Source organism: Hemiscyllium ocellatum, chromosome 37, assembly GCF_020745735.1.
Source record: "Hemiscyllium ocellatum isolate sHemOce1 chromosome 37, sHemOce1.pat.X.cur, whole genome shotgun sequence".
Classification (NCBI taxonomy): domain Eukaryota; kingdom Metazoa; phylum Chordata; class Chondrichthyes; order Orectolobiformes; family Hemiscylliidae; genus Hemiscyllium; species Hemiscyllium ocellatum.
Window position 1 is genome coordinate 18,292,783 of NC_083437.1, and position 17,596 is coordinate 18,310,378.

At 43.6% G+C, this 17,596-nt stretch overlaps 1 protein-coding gene across 2 annotated transcripts in view; it reads left to right on the forward strand.

Annotated features, from left to right (window-relative positions):
- The window catches only part of igsf21a (immunoglobin superfamily, member 21a), a 357,193-nt gene that overhangs the window by 241,103 nt on the left and 98,494 nt on the right, over positions 1–17,596 (forward strand). For both annotated transcript variants that reach the window (XM_060852044.1, XM_060852045.1), the window contains exons 5-6: positions 13,191–13,306; positions 14,928–15,390. In XM_060852044.1, the coding sequence (XP_060708027.1) occupies positions 13,191–13,306; positions 14,928–15,390 (579 nt within the window). The remainder of the gene's footprint in view (positions 1–13,190; positions 13,307–14,927; positions 15,391–17,596) is intronic.

The window sequence follows — 17,596 nt, forward strand, 5'->3', positions numbered from 1 at the left end:
ACACACACCATGGGTGTGATAAAAAAAACCAGGAAAATCAGAAGGTCTCCTCATTCTAGAGACTGGCTTTGAGCTGTCTGGTCAGTGCCCATGTACTGTGCATGTGTAAATAAAGGTTGACTTGGTGAAGACCTCTTTGGAGTTATTTCAACAAGTAGGTTATTACCAAAGAGCCATGTTGTATATGTTATTGCGAAGTCACCTGACAAGGTGAAGGGCCAAGGGCTTTAATCCAATCTTAAGAGGACAAGAGGAGGCAGAGGTACATCAGTGATAGTGATTAGATGGCACAAGGTTTGTATTTTACAAAGGCAATAAATTGTAACAGGACACTGAAGTATAAAGGCAGTTCCACGTTTTATCAGTTAGAGGTTTTATTGGTAAATGCAGGGTTATCTGTTATTCAGTGATTGTAGCAGTCAAAGGATGAAAGGAAAGAGCCCACAAAGAGCCCTGAGAGAGGGACACTGCTTGTCATCGGCAACTCAGGTGTTTCTTTGCTTCCTGGTGATGGAATACGAATAAGGTTTTCTGCACTTGATTGTTCTTCACTGTGTCCTACACGCACACAACATGGGTGCCGGGCAGAAATTAGCACAGCTGCTGTTTGGCAGTAGTAGCGGGAGGGGATTTAAAGACAAAGATATTTATAAACAGGGGATTTAGGATAACCTCACAAAAAAAGAGCCATGGGAGGAGTGGCTCCATCTCCTGGTGGAAAGCGGCCTATTCACCAGCACATCGGGAGAAATCCTTACTCCCTTTTGAAAGCTGCCACCACAGAATCTTTAATTCCTGATTCATTGACATTAGACGTGTTTTACAGAAATGGTTCCAAGATCATACCCAAGTAATATTAAAAAGGAAATAAAAAATTGCTGAACTATATTCTGAATTGTAACCATTAGAGATCTTTCATTTAATGGGGCCCAAGAGATGGTGCCTCCAGGCCTATCCCCATGTTTCCCTTCATATATTAATATAAATTGTTTTCATTTTAAATAGGAATCTCAATGTAAGTTTCAATGAGATATCTGACTAATGAAGCATGCAAATTAAATCTAATTTATAAGGTTAATTGGCAACAGTTCTTGCCTCACAGGCCCACAAAATGTATCTCGTTATGTAACGTGGAGGTAATTGGCATTGCTGGGAAATGCAGTCCAAAAACCGGAGAGAGCAGATTAATAACATTGGAGATGCAGTCATTAGCCCAGGTACCTTAGTGACTATGTCACCCCAATGTGGCCTGACTGTCTGACTTCAGCCTCTTGGTGCCTGGAATCAGGAAAAACCGCTGTAAAACGGGTAGTGTTTGGCAACTAGATCATGACGCTAGCTTTTCTTAAATATTTAATCATGGATTGGATCATTTTCCAAAAGCAGTCTCCTTTCATTGTATCCCATAACCAACTGTTCAGATTGTTGTGTCATCATTGATGAGTTTTAACCAACATCAAAATTGAAGGAAATTTTGTCTTACTTTAACAACCATGAAGAAATACCTTACAGAAAATAATATATTTTTCAATTTATTTTTGACAAAGAGTAGGCTAGCTGTTATATATAGAAACCATTGAATGGTTTCATTCAGCTTTCATCTTTGGTTGTGACAACTTCTTAAAAACAGATTGGTGTGTGTGTGTGTTTGAGTGGGTGTGTGTGTGTGTGTTTTTGTGTGTGTGTGTGTGTGTTTTTGTGGATGTTTGCTAAAGTTTGTGTGTCTTTCATGTATCTGTAAGGGTGTATGAGTGTTCATAAATGTGTGTGTGTATGAATGCATGTATATATGTGTGTGTACGTGTGTCTGTACATGTGTATGTATGTGTAACTATGTGTTTGTACATTTGTTTGTGTAAGTGTGTGTAAGTTTTTGTGTCTGCACATGTGTGTATTATATATATATAATATATATATTATATATATATTATATATATATATATGGATGGTGTGGCTGGTGAGATTGCTCCCCATCATAGCCTGAGCTTCTCATGATCTATAAAGGTTTCACACTGCACTGTAATTCCACAACACTGAGGGATACCATTTGTCTCATCAAGTTGGTCCTAGTGTTCTAAAGGAGCTATTCACTTACTCCCCATTCCTCTTTGTCCATAATGAGCCCATGTGTATTTCACTGGAGACAAGGAATGCCTTCTGGCCACCGTCATGCAAGATACCTTGTTAACGTGGGCGGCACGTGGCACAGTGGTTAGCACTGCTGCCTCACAGCGCCAGAGACCCGGGTTTAATTCCCGCCTCAGGCGACTGACTGTGTGGAGTTTGCACATTCTCCCCGTGTTTGCGTGGGTTTGCTCCGGTTTCTCCCCACAGTCCAAAAATGTACATTTTAGGTGAATTGGCCATGCTAAATTGCCAGTAGTGTTAGGTAAGGGGGTAAATGTAGGGGAATGGGTCTGTGTGGGTGGCGGATCGATGTGGACTTGTTGGGCCGAAGGGCCTGTTTCCCCACCGTAAGTAATCTAATCTAAAACACCAGCAAATGTAAATGGCATCGTCTAGTTCCAGTGATACCCCAGGCCAGCTGAACTCTGCATTGGCTTGCTCAGGTCAGCGCTGTGTTTATTCTAGCACATTTCCTTTTCATGGCAAAGCACAGAAAATTAATTTGTGAAGTATCCGTCTGAAACTCTCTTTTCTATTTCAATGAACCTTTCTCTTATATGCCCATGGGTATGTGGATGGATTGAGCAGATGTGGTGAGGTACCTTTCATGAATACAACTGAGTGGCTTTTTAACCAATTTGATTTGATTCATTATTGTCACATGTACTTAGGTCCTGTGCAAAGTTTTGTTTTCCATGCAGTACAGGTAGATCACAGTATGCAAAGGTCAAAGGGTGATTGAACAGAGTGAGGAATGCAGAGTTGTGCAGAGAAGGTGCACAAAAAGCAATAGATTTGAGAGGTGCATTCAGCGAGGAAGAAGCTGTACTTTGAATCTATTGGCACATTTGTTTCAAAGAGAATTCAAGAGTTAGCCAAATACTGTGGGTCTGGAGTCACATGTAAACCAGAGTGGGTAAAGATAGCAGATTATTCTCTTCCACAACAGTCCGATCATTTCAGAGTCGCCAACACTAGTTCTAGCATTTTAATTCAAGACTTATTTTAATTAATTGAATATCCCCTGCTGTTCCCAACGTGGGGATTCAATTTATGTCTGTAGGTCATTAGTCCAGCCTTTGGGATTACTAGTCCAGTAACATAACCACTATTGTGTTGCAGATATTTTTCAAAATAAAATGTGCTTGTATGTTCAGAGCATCACAAAGCATTTTACAAACATGAAGTTCATCTGAGTTTAGCCATTGCTGTTATTTGGACAAACAAAGCAGGTAATTAGCACCATAAATCCCCTACAAACGATGTAAATAATCAGTTAATCTTTGCTATAGCAGTTCAGAAAGCAAGGACTGTTGTCTAGGATAATGGGAGAATTCCCCCATGTTTCAGTAGCATTATAATTTTCATATCCACCAATTTGAATTATTATTTATTATTCATTCTCAGGATGTGGATGTATCCAGCAATTATTTCACCTCCTTAGTTGCTCCTGTACAGTGTCAGAAAGCATTTATGGCTGGATTCGCATGTAAGTCAGTCTGGCTAAGGGTAGCAGGTTTCCCTTCATTAAAGACATTAAAGATTCCGTGGGTTTTCAGGACAATTTTAACTGATGCAGGCAATGAATGATCCTTTAGTCTTGCTTCTGCTTCATGTAAAAGAAAAGAATTAATTAAATGGAGTAAAATTGAGGATGCATTAACCTAGTTAACAGTATTTAACTTGGATTCCAAAAGGGAAGATCCGACATGAGTAAAAAGTGAGGTCTGCAGATGCTGGAGATCAGAGCTGGAAATGTGTTGCTGGTTAAAGCACAGCAGGTCAGGCAGCATCCAAGGAACAGGAAATTCGACGTTTCGGGCTGGAGCCCTTCATCCGACACGACCAACCTTCTTGACTGCTTTGAAAAAGTGATCACCCAAGCAGTTTGGGGTGGTGCAGCTCAATTTCCAAAAGGCTTTTGAGAAAGTTCCACACAAAAGAGTATTATTTCATCTTGAAGTTATGAAGATTCTGGAAAACCTAAGCAATGGAAAAGAAACCGGTTACTAAGTCAAAACTGATGTGCAGCTGCTAGGGGATACTTATTGGGGGTTGCTTACACACTTATTTTCAGCTGCATGGATTGTAACATTATGCACTTAGGAACCAAAGTGAAACCTGGCTCAATGAGACCACCAGATTCAGAATCGCTAGACAGCAATCTATTCATTCTTATCAAAAGATGCTCCAGGCTGGATTACAGCTTCACAAAACTACCCAATATTCATTAAGTTGCAACTGTGACTCACTGTACCTCTATGCAAACTGCACACCAGCCAAAAGAATGTTACCATGGGGCCCATACACACACTGAACTAAACATATCTTTCATGTAGTCACATCTACCCTGAGAAAGTGACAAAATGCAACATTGTCATTTGCAGAGGCATTGGGATTAAATTCAGTGACTCTCAATGGGGAGCTGTTAGCTGAGCAGGATGTGGAGCAGCAACAGCATAGAATCATAGAACGCCGACCGTGAGGAAGCGGACCATTCGGCCCATCGAGTCCAAAGCACCCCACTGAAGAGCATCCCACCCAGACCCATCCCTGTAACCCTGCATTTCCCATGGCCAATCCACCTAGCTCATCTTCCTCCTAAAGGAAAAGTAATGAACGGATAAGATGAATTTCCCAAGCATTTATACATTATTGCGTCCTTTCTGACATCTGCAAGTCATGTCAGGTTATTGGCTGGGGTAGGGTGAGGGGGCCCGGTGTGGGCTGATGGTAATTCTGAAAGGTAATTCTGTGGAAGCAAGAAACCCACCATCCCCCAGTTTCCTGAGGTGTTTCCCCTCTGACTAATGGGCTAGAGGTTCAAATTCCTTACCCATGCCTATGGTCCAGTGATAATTGCACCAGGCAAGGTAATGGCACAAGGCCATCTCTGTGAAAGTCAATCAGCAAATGACTTCACATAATATTGCAGAGGACATGTTCACTCATCGTGCACTGGTTATTGGAACACAGCACAGTTGCAGTCCCTCAGGTAGAATAGTTTGCAGTCTTGCTGCTAATGAGAGAAGTTAATGTGAAAGCCAGCAGCCACATTTTCCTAATGAGTCGGAGCAATCCTTCACAGCTTCCTGTGTTTTGCCATCCAACTCTTCCCCAGGGCTACAGTGTGAGCATCGATGTGAGATGTATACACATTCCTTCTGGTCTTAGTGAGGCTACTGCGGCATATGCCATGCCAGCTGGCATTTCCTACAAATCAGGCCTCAGGCCAAAGACATCTTCCCGTGCCATTCAGACTGCTCGCATTCTGGATTCTCCATACATCACCCCTCCCCCTTGCAGTTTCAATATCCAAACGTAGGGGGCATACTCTCAGCGAGCATTCTCATTGCAAAAAGCTAGAGATGAAGTGAGAACATTATCTTATATGTCCGGCTGTTAACCGCTGCCTGAAAAAGTGGTGGTGGAAGCACATTCGGTATTAAGAAAGAAATTTGATCAATCTTGGTGAATTGTTTGCCAGGCTGTTACGGAAGAACGAGAAATGTGGGAGTAATTGGTTAGGGCTTTCAAAGAAGTAGAAGACACAAGATGAGCTGTCTGTCTGGAAAGGGTTCAGAATGGTGACCATAGTCTGTCTGAAAACTTCTCTGGTACTATCACTGCAGAAACCCTGCACAGTTCCCTAAAGTGGATTGAAGAGTAGGCCCTTCCTATTCCCTTTTCTCTTGCCCTTGTCATACTCTTCATTTCCCAATCTTTCAGCTGTACCTGAGGCAATTGGGAGCCCACCACCAGGTCCAAACTCAGAATTAACATCAGTATTGGAGCTTCTGGGCTGGGCGATCTGCCATCAATAAAATCATGTGGGCAGAGTGTTAGTCACAATGATTGCTGCATCCAAATCCTGACGTCTGCTTCCATCAACAGAAGCTCTGCCCCCTACAGTTACATTTTCTGTGTAAGCTCTTTATGAGGAAGTACGGCAATGTTGCATCCAGCTGGTGGTACTTATACATGTCGTGGAAATATGCTTGACTACAAGAGATTCTGCAAACACCACCAACACAGCCCCCCTCCCCCCTCCCACCTTAGAGAATCTACTCCAAGATGGATTCCATAGTCAATAAAAGCAGCAAATTTGAATTTCTTGCAGAAACTACCCCTCCCTATCTCATTGCCACTTCTGTTTTGACATTGTTAGAAAAGCATCTTCTCTTAACTGAAGGTACTGAGAAAATGCAAGAACCCAAGTGTTTGTGTAGGTGAATCAGAGAAGCATTTTTGGGGTCATAATTGTGAGCCAGTACAATTCAGGTTGGGAATTGTCAATCATAAGTGGCACTGAATATGGTTATTCCTCCTTCTGCTTTAGCCGTGTCATCATCACACACAAATATCTCGATTCCACCAGCACTAATTCAGAGATGCTGGTGTTGGACTGGGGTGGACAAAGTTAATAACCACACAACACCAGGTTATAGTCCAACAGGTTTATTTCGAAGCACTAGCTTTGGGAGGGCCGCTCCTTCATCAGGTGGTTGTGCTACCTGATGAAGGAGCAGCACTCCGACAGCTAGTGCTTCCAAATAAACCTGTTGGACTATAACCTGGTGTTGTGTGATTTTTAACATTAATTCAGGTAGTGTTACTAACGTATTGAAATAGTTGCCCTAATAATGAAGCTTGGCCACGCTAAGGCTTTCTCTATTCCCAGAGAATCACCTGTCTTCTTTATTGACAACAAAGATGGATTTACATGAGCAGTCAGCCTGAAGTTTTGCTATAATATGAGCATCTGTATTATTTATAGCCCACATTAATCTCAGTTATTACACTATATTTAGATTTGGATTTAGATTTTATTGTCATGTGTACTCAAGTACAGGAGTGCAGTGAAGAATGTATAATGTCACCACACACAGCGTCATCTTAGGTACAAAGATAGCAAGGTACAAAAAAGTACAAAATTTAAAAAGTTAAGCATCACTTCCATAGAATGAGTACAAAAATAAATAAGGTAATAGTTAACATTTGGGCCATCTTTGAATATGTACGCTACTTCAGTCACACAGATCCACAAATTTCAGATAGGGCTCCAAAGACAAAGAAGTAGCTGACTGTTTTGTGCTAACAGCACACTGAAGGTGCTATCCTTTGTAAGCCTTTGAAATGTTTCTGCCTCCTAACAGATGAGGTAGCAGGAAAGGTTCACTTCATACTTCAACAACCAGCTGCATTGATGGGAATCACAAACAGTGAGGTTGCATCAAGCCAAAAACAGGCTATTCAATTGCCTCCTCACTCACCCCCTTCAAAAATAGGCTATTCAATTGTCCCCACACCCACCCCTTCAAAAACAGGCTATTCAATTGCCCCCTCACCCACCCCTTCAAAAATAGGCTATACAATTGCCCCCTCACCCACCCCTTCAAAAACAGGCTATTCAATTGCCCCCTCACCCACCCCTTCAAAAATAGGCTATACAATTGCCCCCTCACCCACCCCTTCAAAAACAGGCTATTCAATTGCCCCTCACCCATTCTTTCAAACACAGGCTATACAATTGCCCTCTCACCCACTCCCTTCAAAAACAGGCTATTCAATTACACCCTCACCCACCCCTTCAAAAACAGGCTATTCAATTGTCCCCTCACTCACCCCCTTCAAAAACAGGCTATTCAATTGCCCCTTCACCCACCCCTTCAAAAATAGGCTATACAATTGCCCCCTCACCCACCCCTTCAAAGACAGGCTATTCAATTGGCCCTCACCCACTCTTTCAAACACAGACTATCCAATTGCCCTCTCACCCACTCCCTTCAAAAACAGGCTACACAATTGCCCCCTCACTCACCCCTTCAAAAACAGGCTATTCAATTACACCCTCACCCACCCCTTCAAAAACAGGCTATTCAACTGCCCCCTGACCCACCCATTCAAATACAGGCTATTCAATTGCCCCCTCACTCACCCCTTCAAAAAGGTAGAGGTCTGGCTGACAGGAATTCCCTGTGTAGTGCTAATAGGGTTGTTTTCCTTCCATGATGAACCAGGAGAATAATAGACTTGAAAGCAATTGGATTTCCTAAAGCTGCAGAACATCTTCGAGATGTCCTGAGACACATAGATGCAGCATTCTCTCCCATTGGCGATTTCACAGCCAGCCTGGATACGATTGAATTATACTCACCGAAAAATCTATTCACTGCATCCATAAGTGTCAGAGTCCCTCATGAAACGTGCTATCGAAAGGTGGGACAGTTAATCCCGAATGGCCTTCTTCATTTTTGAGCTAATGTTGACTGACCTAACCAGTGAAATGACTATGAAATCATTATCGAAATATAGAAACAGCTTTCACAGAGATAAATTGGGATGAGCCCAATTTCTCTTCTTAGTACTGATGCTGGAATGTTCTATCAAGACCAAGGGAGAAAAAGAAACTGAAAGCTTATCTGTGAAATCTATTTGCTCTCTTTTCAAACGTGCTTTTCTGGTTCTTTTACACTACAAGATTGAATTTAATAGCAAGAGCGATATGAGGGAGCACCCTTCAATGTAAATAACCTATTTGGAGGCTTTAAAGTCCTTTTCTGAAGAGGCTGGCATGGAGTACCACTGACTGTGAATGCTACTGACACCTTTCATTAACCAATGCTGTCAGGGACACATAATTTGCAATGGAGAGTACCAACCTCTAGAGCCAGCAGAGGTCAGGCACATAAACATTGTCCAGGAGGGGTCCACTTGGCCACTTTCTGTCCGTCAAGGAAGGAAGAGGCATGGCCTCTAATGGGTGCCTCTCCTGAGGTCAAGGTTCAGGTTTCAGTGCCCAGCATTAATCCCTCCATCCCACCACTCTGTAACAGTGTGTATCTCCCAACAGAAAACAGTGAGTTTTCGCTGTTACTAAACAATGTGTAGTAACAGTGTATTAGCAGTGAGGCAGCAGAAAGGTTCAGCTGAATAAAAGACCACAAAAGGGCTACCTACAAATGACTGTCACAACAAATTATCATTGCACTGTAAGCCATCCATTAGTACGATGAACCTAGCCCACACACCACATATTAATAGTGGTCAGTCCAGGAAAACAATAATTGAAGGTGACACAGGTGACCCTTTCTTTATCTCTTAATTCGCCTGTAGAATTAAGAAACCTGAGTTCAGATGTTCTTGCTGATCTGCCTACAAATTATTTCCGCTTTAATGAATGACCTCGCTAGCAAAGAAAAAATGGTTATTCATCTGAAGCCTTCCACTTTCACTCTCACTTACACACCGACTGTGCCTTCACTTCCAACAATTTGTTCAAGTCACCGTCCCTCATTTGTCAACCTGTGCAAGCCACTGCCACCATGAATTATTACCGTGTGGAACACTGGACACTCAGTACATCCACTCTTTCATTCAGAGAAAGGCCATAAGCAGGAATTAGATTAGATTAGACTTACAGTGTGGAAACAGGCCCTTCGGCCCAACAAGTCCACACCGACCCGCCGAAGCGCAACCCACCCATACCCCTACATTTACTCCTTACCTAACACTACGGGCAATTTAGCATGGCCAATTCACCTGACCCGCACATCTTTGGACTGTGGGAGGAAACACAGACACAGGGAGAACGTGCAAACTCCACACAGTAAGTCGCCTGAGTCGGGAAATGAACCCGGGTCTCAGGCGCTGTGAGGCAGCAGTGCTAACCACTGTGCCACCGTGCCGCCCACAATTGTCTGTTCCACACATTGCCCAGGACACTGAGCTCAACCGAACTACTTCCTCAAGCGAAGTGAACATAACTGAACATATGCTTACCTTTTAACCTGGGATTTTTTTCTCTAGGCCTTAAGAATAGCCTCTGTTTTTCAAGCCTTTACTCACAATCCTATTAACATAGTTAAATTTTTATCTTAGGCAGGTTTGATGCAGTAAATTTGTGTTGGGCGATTAGGGCGGAGGGTAGCAGCCAAGAAAAAAATTGGGCTTTAATGTAAAGTATTTTCAGTGGGAGAAAGGTCTCCCTCTTTCTTGAGGTAAATTCAACCCTGGATCCTAGCAGTGAAGGTAGTATCTGAATTGATTCTACAATTAGCCTTGTTTATCATCCCTGTACTAACCTTTTGAAAGGGTTATCCAATTATTCCGCTAATCTGCTTTTTCCTCATCAGTGTGAAATTGTTCCTTCTCATGTATTTAGGAACTGGAGAATGTTGATTGGCTGTTTGAGGGTAAATCCACATCGGACATGTGGGAGTATCTCAAACAATAGTTGAGAAAAATGCAGGAGAGTGATGGATAGGTATGGCGAGTTACATGATGTTATGACCTCGGTCAAAAAGAAAAGGGAAGCATTCTAGGAGAATGGGAACTGATGAAGCCCTCAAAGTATATAAGGAAAGAAGCAAAGCAGGCTAAAAGGCATCATGAAACATAGTTAGCAAACAGGATTAAGGAGAATCCCAAGGCTTTTTATACATAAATAAAAAACAAGAGGGTAGCCAGGGAAAAAGTTGGCCCACTCAAGGACAAAGGAGGGAATCTATGTGTGGAGCCAGAAGAGGTGGATGAGATCCTAGATGAACACTGTCTGTCAGTAATTACCAAAGAGAAGGAATTGGTGGAGAATGATCCCAGGGAAGAGAGTGTTGGACCTCTAAGGCAAATTGCTCTAAAAAGGAAGAGGTATTTGTGCATCGTAAAAGGTAAGAAGGTAGATAAGTCCTCGGGTCCTGATGGGATCTATCCCAGAATATTGAGAGAGGCAAGAGAACAAATTGCTGGAACATTGACAGACAACTTTGTGTCCTCTTTGGCCACAGGTGAGGACCCAGAGAACTGGACAATAGTAAATGTTATCCCATTGTTTAAGAAGGGTAATGGATAATCTTGGAAATTACAGGTCTGTGAGCATCATGTCGGTGGTAGGGGAATTGTGAAAAAAGATTCTCAGGGACAAATTCTTTATGTATTTAAGCAAATGGACTTATTAGCAATTGACAGCACGGCTTTGTGCAGGGGAGGTTGTGCCTCACCAACTTGATCGAATTTTCTGAAGTGGTGGTGCAGATGATTGATGGAGAAAAGCAGTTGATGTTGTCTACATGGACTCAGTAAAGCCTTTGACAAAGTCCATCATGGCAGACTGGGACAAAAGGTGAAGTCACATGGTAAGTCATGGGGCTGAGCTGGCAAGATGGATATAGAACTAGCTTAGTCATAGGAGACAGATGGTGGTGATGGAAGTAATGCTTTTCAGGGTGGAGAGCTGTGACTAGCAATGTTCCACAGGGATCAGTGCTGGGACCTCTGCTGTTCGTAGGCTACATAGGCTGAAGAAATTCCTCCTCATGTCAGTTCTAAAAGGTTTCCCCTTCACACTGAAGCTGTTCCCTTGGATCCTAGTCTCTCCTACAGTGGAAACATCTTCCCCATGTCCACTCTATCCAGGCCTCTCAGTATTCAGTAAGTTTCAATTAGATCCCCCCTCATCCTTCTAAACTCCACCAAGTGCAGACCCAGAGACCTCAACCGCTCCTCATGTAACAAGTCCTTCATTCTCAGGAGCATTCTTGTGAATTCTTTTGGACCCCTTCTAAGGCCAGCCCATCCATTCTTAGATGTGGGACCCAAAACTACTCACAATATTCCAAATGTGGACTGAACAGAGCCTTACACAGCCTCAGTATTACATCCCTGCTTTTGTATTCTAGCCCTCTTGAAATGAATACAAACATTGCACTTGCCTCCCTAACTGCCAACTGAATCTGCATGTTAATCTTCAGGAACCTTGAACCAGGACTCTTAAGCCCCTTTGTGCTTCAGATTCCCAAAGCCCTTCTCCAGTTAAAAAATCATCTCTGCCGCTATTCCTCCTGTCAAAATGCAGAACCGCATTCTTTCCCACGTTGTATTCCATCTACCACTTCTTTGCCCATTCTGTTAGCTGTACAAGTCCTTATGCAGCCTCTCCACTTCTTCCACACTATATGTGCCTCCACCTATCTTTGTATTACCTGCAAACCTAGCAATAATGCCCTCTGTTGCTCTGTCTAGATTGTTAATGTATAACGTAAATAGCTTTGGTCCCAGCACTGACCCTTGCAGAACTCCACTAGTCTCCAGCTGTCATCCTGAAAAAGTCCCCTTTTTCCCCACTCTCTGCCTTCTGTCAGTCAGCCAATCCTCCATCCATGTCAGTGCCTTGTCCCTAACACCATGGGCTGTAATCTTATTTAGCAGATTCCTATGCAAAGGCCTTCTGGAAATTCAAATAGATTACATCCAATGGATCCCCTTTGTCTAACTTGCTTGTTACCTCCTCAAAGAATTCTAACAGATTTGTCAGGCATGACCTCCCCCTGACAAAGCCTTGACTGTGCCCTATTTTGCTATGCATTTCTAAGTTCTCTGCAGTCTCAATCTTTAATGATGGACTGTAAAGTCTTATTAATCACCACCTTACCGTCCTATAGTTTCCTATCTTCTGCCTCCCTTCCTTCTTAATTGGGACTGTTATCTAAGCCATTTTCCAGTCCTCCCTAATTTTGGAAAGGTCACCACCAGTTACTCCACAATCTCCTCAGCTTTCTCCTTCAGAAATCTGGGGTGCAGTCAATCCAGCCTGGGTCGTTTGTGTACCTTCAGATCTTTCAGCTTAGGCAGCACCTTCTCCTTAGGAATTGCCACTGCACTAACATATGCCCTGCCTTTGTTGAAGTTATGGTGTCTTCCACTGTGAAGACTAATGCAAAGGATCTATTCAGTTCCTCTGCCCTTCGTTCACTATTACATCTTCTCGAACCTCATTTTCTGGCACTCCAATGTCCACTCTTGCCTCGTTTATATATTGAAAAAACGTCTCTCACAATGTTGTTTCATATTACCCTCATATTTCATCTTCTCCCATCTATTGCTTTCTTAGTTATCCTCTACTGGTTTCTCAAGGCTTCCCAGTCCTCTGACTTCCCACTAATCTTCACCATGTTGCATGCTTCCTCCAACTCCAGCTGACATTCCTTATTGAGATGAACTGGCTCGGCTTTGATACGTGAAAACAACATTGAGTAACCTCAGCATTTTCTTTTTGTATTCCTCAGCTCCTCCTTCCTCTATCTCAGTCATCGCAGCGGATACACCAGCAGCTTTCAGTCGCTACGAGGCTCAGAACTTCACTCTGGTCTGCATCGTTTCTGGAGGGAAGCCCGCTCCCACGGTATGTGTATGATATGAGGGAAGGGGGCTGCAAGGTTATGTTAGATTAGATTCTCTACAGTATGAAAACAGGCCCTTCAGCCCAACAAGCCCACACCAACCTTCTGAAGAGTAACCCATCCAGACCCATTCCCCTACCCTATATTTACCCATTACTAATGCACCTAACACTGTGGGCAATTTAACATGGCCAATTCACCTGACCTGCACGTCTTTGGATTGGATGCTTTGGATTCTGCTTTGATCTCCTCTCTCGCTTTCTGTGTCTTTCAGAAAAGCCAAAGGTGTGCACTATCATTAATAACAAGATGTTAATTGCACTCAGATAGAGCCTGCAAAGACAGGGATACATCTAACTGCTTTGTGTTAACAGTGTACTGAAAATACTACCTCACTCAAGCCTTTTAAATGTTTTTGCCTCCGAAAAGATAAATTAGCAGTCAGGGTTCACTTAACGCTTTAACAACCATTGATGTTGACTCGAATCATGAACAATGTGATTACAGAAACTATAACTATGTACTTAGTAGCCCCTCACTCATGCCTTCAAAATGGATAGAGGGCCTGACTGACAGAAATTCCCTGTGAGGACAGTAAATGATGTTGCCTCTGTGGCAAACCAGAAAGAAAGTGATTGCACTTTTGCTTTAGTCTGATTTAATCTGTGCTGGCAATGGCTTGACTTCTTGAATTTCCAAAAACTCCCAGTTATTTTGCAATGTTGCCATCTCCTTGCATCGGAGGCACCATTGAAATGCAGCAAGCACCAGAAACCGGGTGCCCCACTCCACGTACTGTCCTTCTGTACGTCTCACTCTGACTGCAAACACTGTGCCACTGTCCCATTTGACATGGTAGGTAAGGAGTCCTGCAGCAAAGAAATGGCTGAAAGCAAAGACAGATATGACTGTCTGATTTGGGAAGGTGCCCTTTTCCTGAGAACAGGGAATTTGAGGATTCCGGGAGAGTGTGAGCTTGCAGGAAGAACGGGATGGTTGTTTGGTCCGAATGATCATTTTCAGTTTCCAAACCCTCCCAACTAACAGCCCTGTCTTATTGGCTTCACAGAATCCCTCATGTGGAAGCAGGCCATTTGGTCCATTGGGTCTACACTACCCCTCTGAAGGGTTTCTCACCTAGACCCACCCTCCCCCATCACTGTAACCCTGCATTTCCCAGGGCTAATGCACCTCACCTTCCGGTTTCCTCCCCCTGTCCAAAACAAAAGTGCAGATTAGGTGAATTGGCCATGCTAAATTACCCGTAGTATTAGATGAAGGGGTAAATGTAGGGGAATGCGTCTGGGTGGGTTGCTTTTCGGAGGGTCAGTGTGGACTTGTTGGGCCGAAGGGCCTGTTTCCATACTGTAAGTAATCTAATCATTCACACCCCCAGACACTATGACAGTTCACCTAACCTGCACATGTTTGGACTGTGGAAGGTAACCAGAGCACCCGGAGAGAATCCCCACAGACATGGGGAGAATGTCCACACAGACAGTCACCCGAGGCTGGTATCGAGCCCAGATTCCTGGTACTGCAAGGCAGCGATGCTTAACACTGAGCCACCATGCTGCCACAGTTTGCTGAAAGTTTTAATGTTTCTGTGTGTGTGTCCCTTAGGTATACTTCAAGCGAGATGGAGAACTGGTTGAAGTTCTCCATGTGTCTCAAACATCTTCAGATGGAACCATGAGTAAAAGCCGAGTCCCTCAGCACCTCATCAGCCGGGACATGGATGACACCAAGATGCAGAAATCTTTGTCCTTGCTGGATTTTGAAGGTGGAGGCAGACTCTTCACGGAGAGGCCCTTAGCCAGCATCACCGACAGTGTTGACCCAGCAACCACTGAAACAGAAAAGATTCCAGAGACAGTCATCAGCCGGGAGTTCCCAAGGTGGATTTATCCCAGCGATCCGGAGTACCTGTTCCGGCACACGCAGATTCCAATCAGCGATGGGACTGTCGAGGTCCGGGCCATGATCACCTGGACTTTGAACCCTGACCTGGATAATAACGCCTTGTTCAGCTGTGAGGTGAAGCACCCGGCCTTGTCAATGCCAATGCAGTCCGAGGTGATACTTGGTAAGTCCGAGAAATTATTGGACAGGTTTGCGAGACAATTGCATGGAAGGTCAGGGTCCAGTTCCCCAGAGGTTTGCACAGCCCAGTGACAGGGGGAGCATCTTTACTGCACCTTCATCAGTTCAGGGATTTCTAAAACGTTTAATTCTCAGTGAACAAGCTGTGAAGTAGGGGAATGCAGGAAAATCTGCAACCAAGGTCTGCATAGAAAGCTCCCACAGCTGGAATTACAGTTGGTCAGATTATTTTGTTTGAAAGCTCAAGGACTGGCCAAGGCAGCAAAAGAACTCCCCTACCTTCCTTCAAATAATGCCAAGCAATTGCATAGAGGATAGAGAGGGCGAGAGAGCTAGCAATGAGATTAGGCGAAACTTTATTGCTCATAGGGCTGTTAGGAAAGAGCTGCTCCTTTTTTGAGGTATTTTAGGTGTCGGAGGCGATTTCCTCAAATTCCAGGAATAGCGATTACTGTTTTATATGCTGTTGCATTGCTTTGGAACTTTTTGGGAAAAAAAAAGTCAAAACAACAGCAGTTTTAAAAGGGAGAAGAGCAGACAAAGGAAGCACATGGTGAGGACTGTGCAGGGGAGAGAGAGAGAGAGAGAGAAAACCTGCACAGTTATTGCCTTTGCTGTTTGAATTTGTGTATCGCTGGACGTCGGAGTGCATCTGGGAAAATTAACAAATAGTGAAATTCACAACTAATCTTGGAGGAACTGTTGGGTGAAGTTCACAGCACAGAATCAGATAAGTTTATTGTTGTTTTAAGTCTGTCCAAGAGAAAGGCTGCAGTAGTGAGTATAGTGGATTCTTTCTTGATTATATGTTTTTGGAGGTAAGTCTCTTGATTAACCTTAAAATATAAGCCATAGCTATTAATTTAACCTGGGGCAGTGTTTGTAGAGGAATAAGACGGTGTTATTTTTTGGGTCTGTAGATTGTGAAGGAGCAAAAATAGCCTTTGCAGTGATATGTTTTTCTTGTCAGATGTGGGAGTTTAAAGAGAGTTTAAGGGTAACTGTGGATTATATCTGCCATAAGTGCTGTTGGATGCGAATCTTATCAGATCGAGTGGATCGGTTGGAGAGACAGAAGGAAGCGATGAAGAATTTGCAACAGCAACAGTATGTGATGGATGGCAGTTATAGGAAGGGGGGAAAGTCTCAGATACAGTCACATAGATGGGTTAACTCCAGGAAGGGTAAAGGAGGTAGGCAGCTAGAGCAGGAGTCGTTTGTGAATATACTCATTTCAAACAGGTATGCAGTTTTGGAAAATGTAGGGTTGTGATGGATTCTCAGGGGAACGGAGCACAAACAGCCAAGTTTCTGATTAGATTAGATTACTTACAGTATGGAAACAGGCCCTTCGGCCCAACAAGTCCACACCAACCCTCCGAAGAGCAACCCACCCAGACCCATTCCCTTACACCTAAAACTACAGGCAATTTAGCATAGTCAATTCACCTAACCTGTGCATTTTTTTGGACCGTGGGTGGAAACCAGAGCAACCAGAGGAAACTCACACACACACGGGGAGAATGTGCAAACTCCACACAGACAATTGCCTGAGGCGGGAATTGAACCCAGGTCTCTGGCATTGTGAGGCAGCAGTACTAACCACTGTGCCACTGTGCCGCCCTTCTGGTATTGAGACTGGCTCTAATGCAACGAGAGGTACGTCGACTTCCAAGAGATCAATTGTGTTTGGGGATTCTGTAGTCTGGGGTACAGACAGACGTTTCTATGGCCAGCAGAGAAAAAACAGAATGGTGTGTTGTTTCCCTGGTGCCAGGATCAAGGATGTCTCAGAGAGGGTGCAGAATGTTCTTCCGGGAGGTCATTGTCCACATTGGAACCAATGACATTGGAAGGGAAAAGGTTGAGACTCTGAAGGGAGATTACAGAGCGTTAGGCAGAAATTTAAAAAGAGGTCCTCAAGGGTAGTAATATCTGGATTACTCCCAGTGCTACGAACTAGTGAGGGCAGGAATAGGAGGATAGAGCATATGAATGCATGGCTGAGGAGCTGGTGTATGAGAGAAGGATTCACATTTTTGAATCATTGGAATCTCTTTTGGGGTAGAAGTGACCTGTACAAGAGGGACGGATTGTACCTAAATTGGAAGGGGACTAATGGCAGGGAAATTTGGTAGAACTGCTTGGGAGGATTTAAACTAGTAAGGTGGGGGTGGGACTCAGGGAGA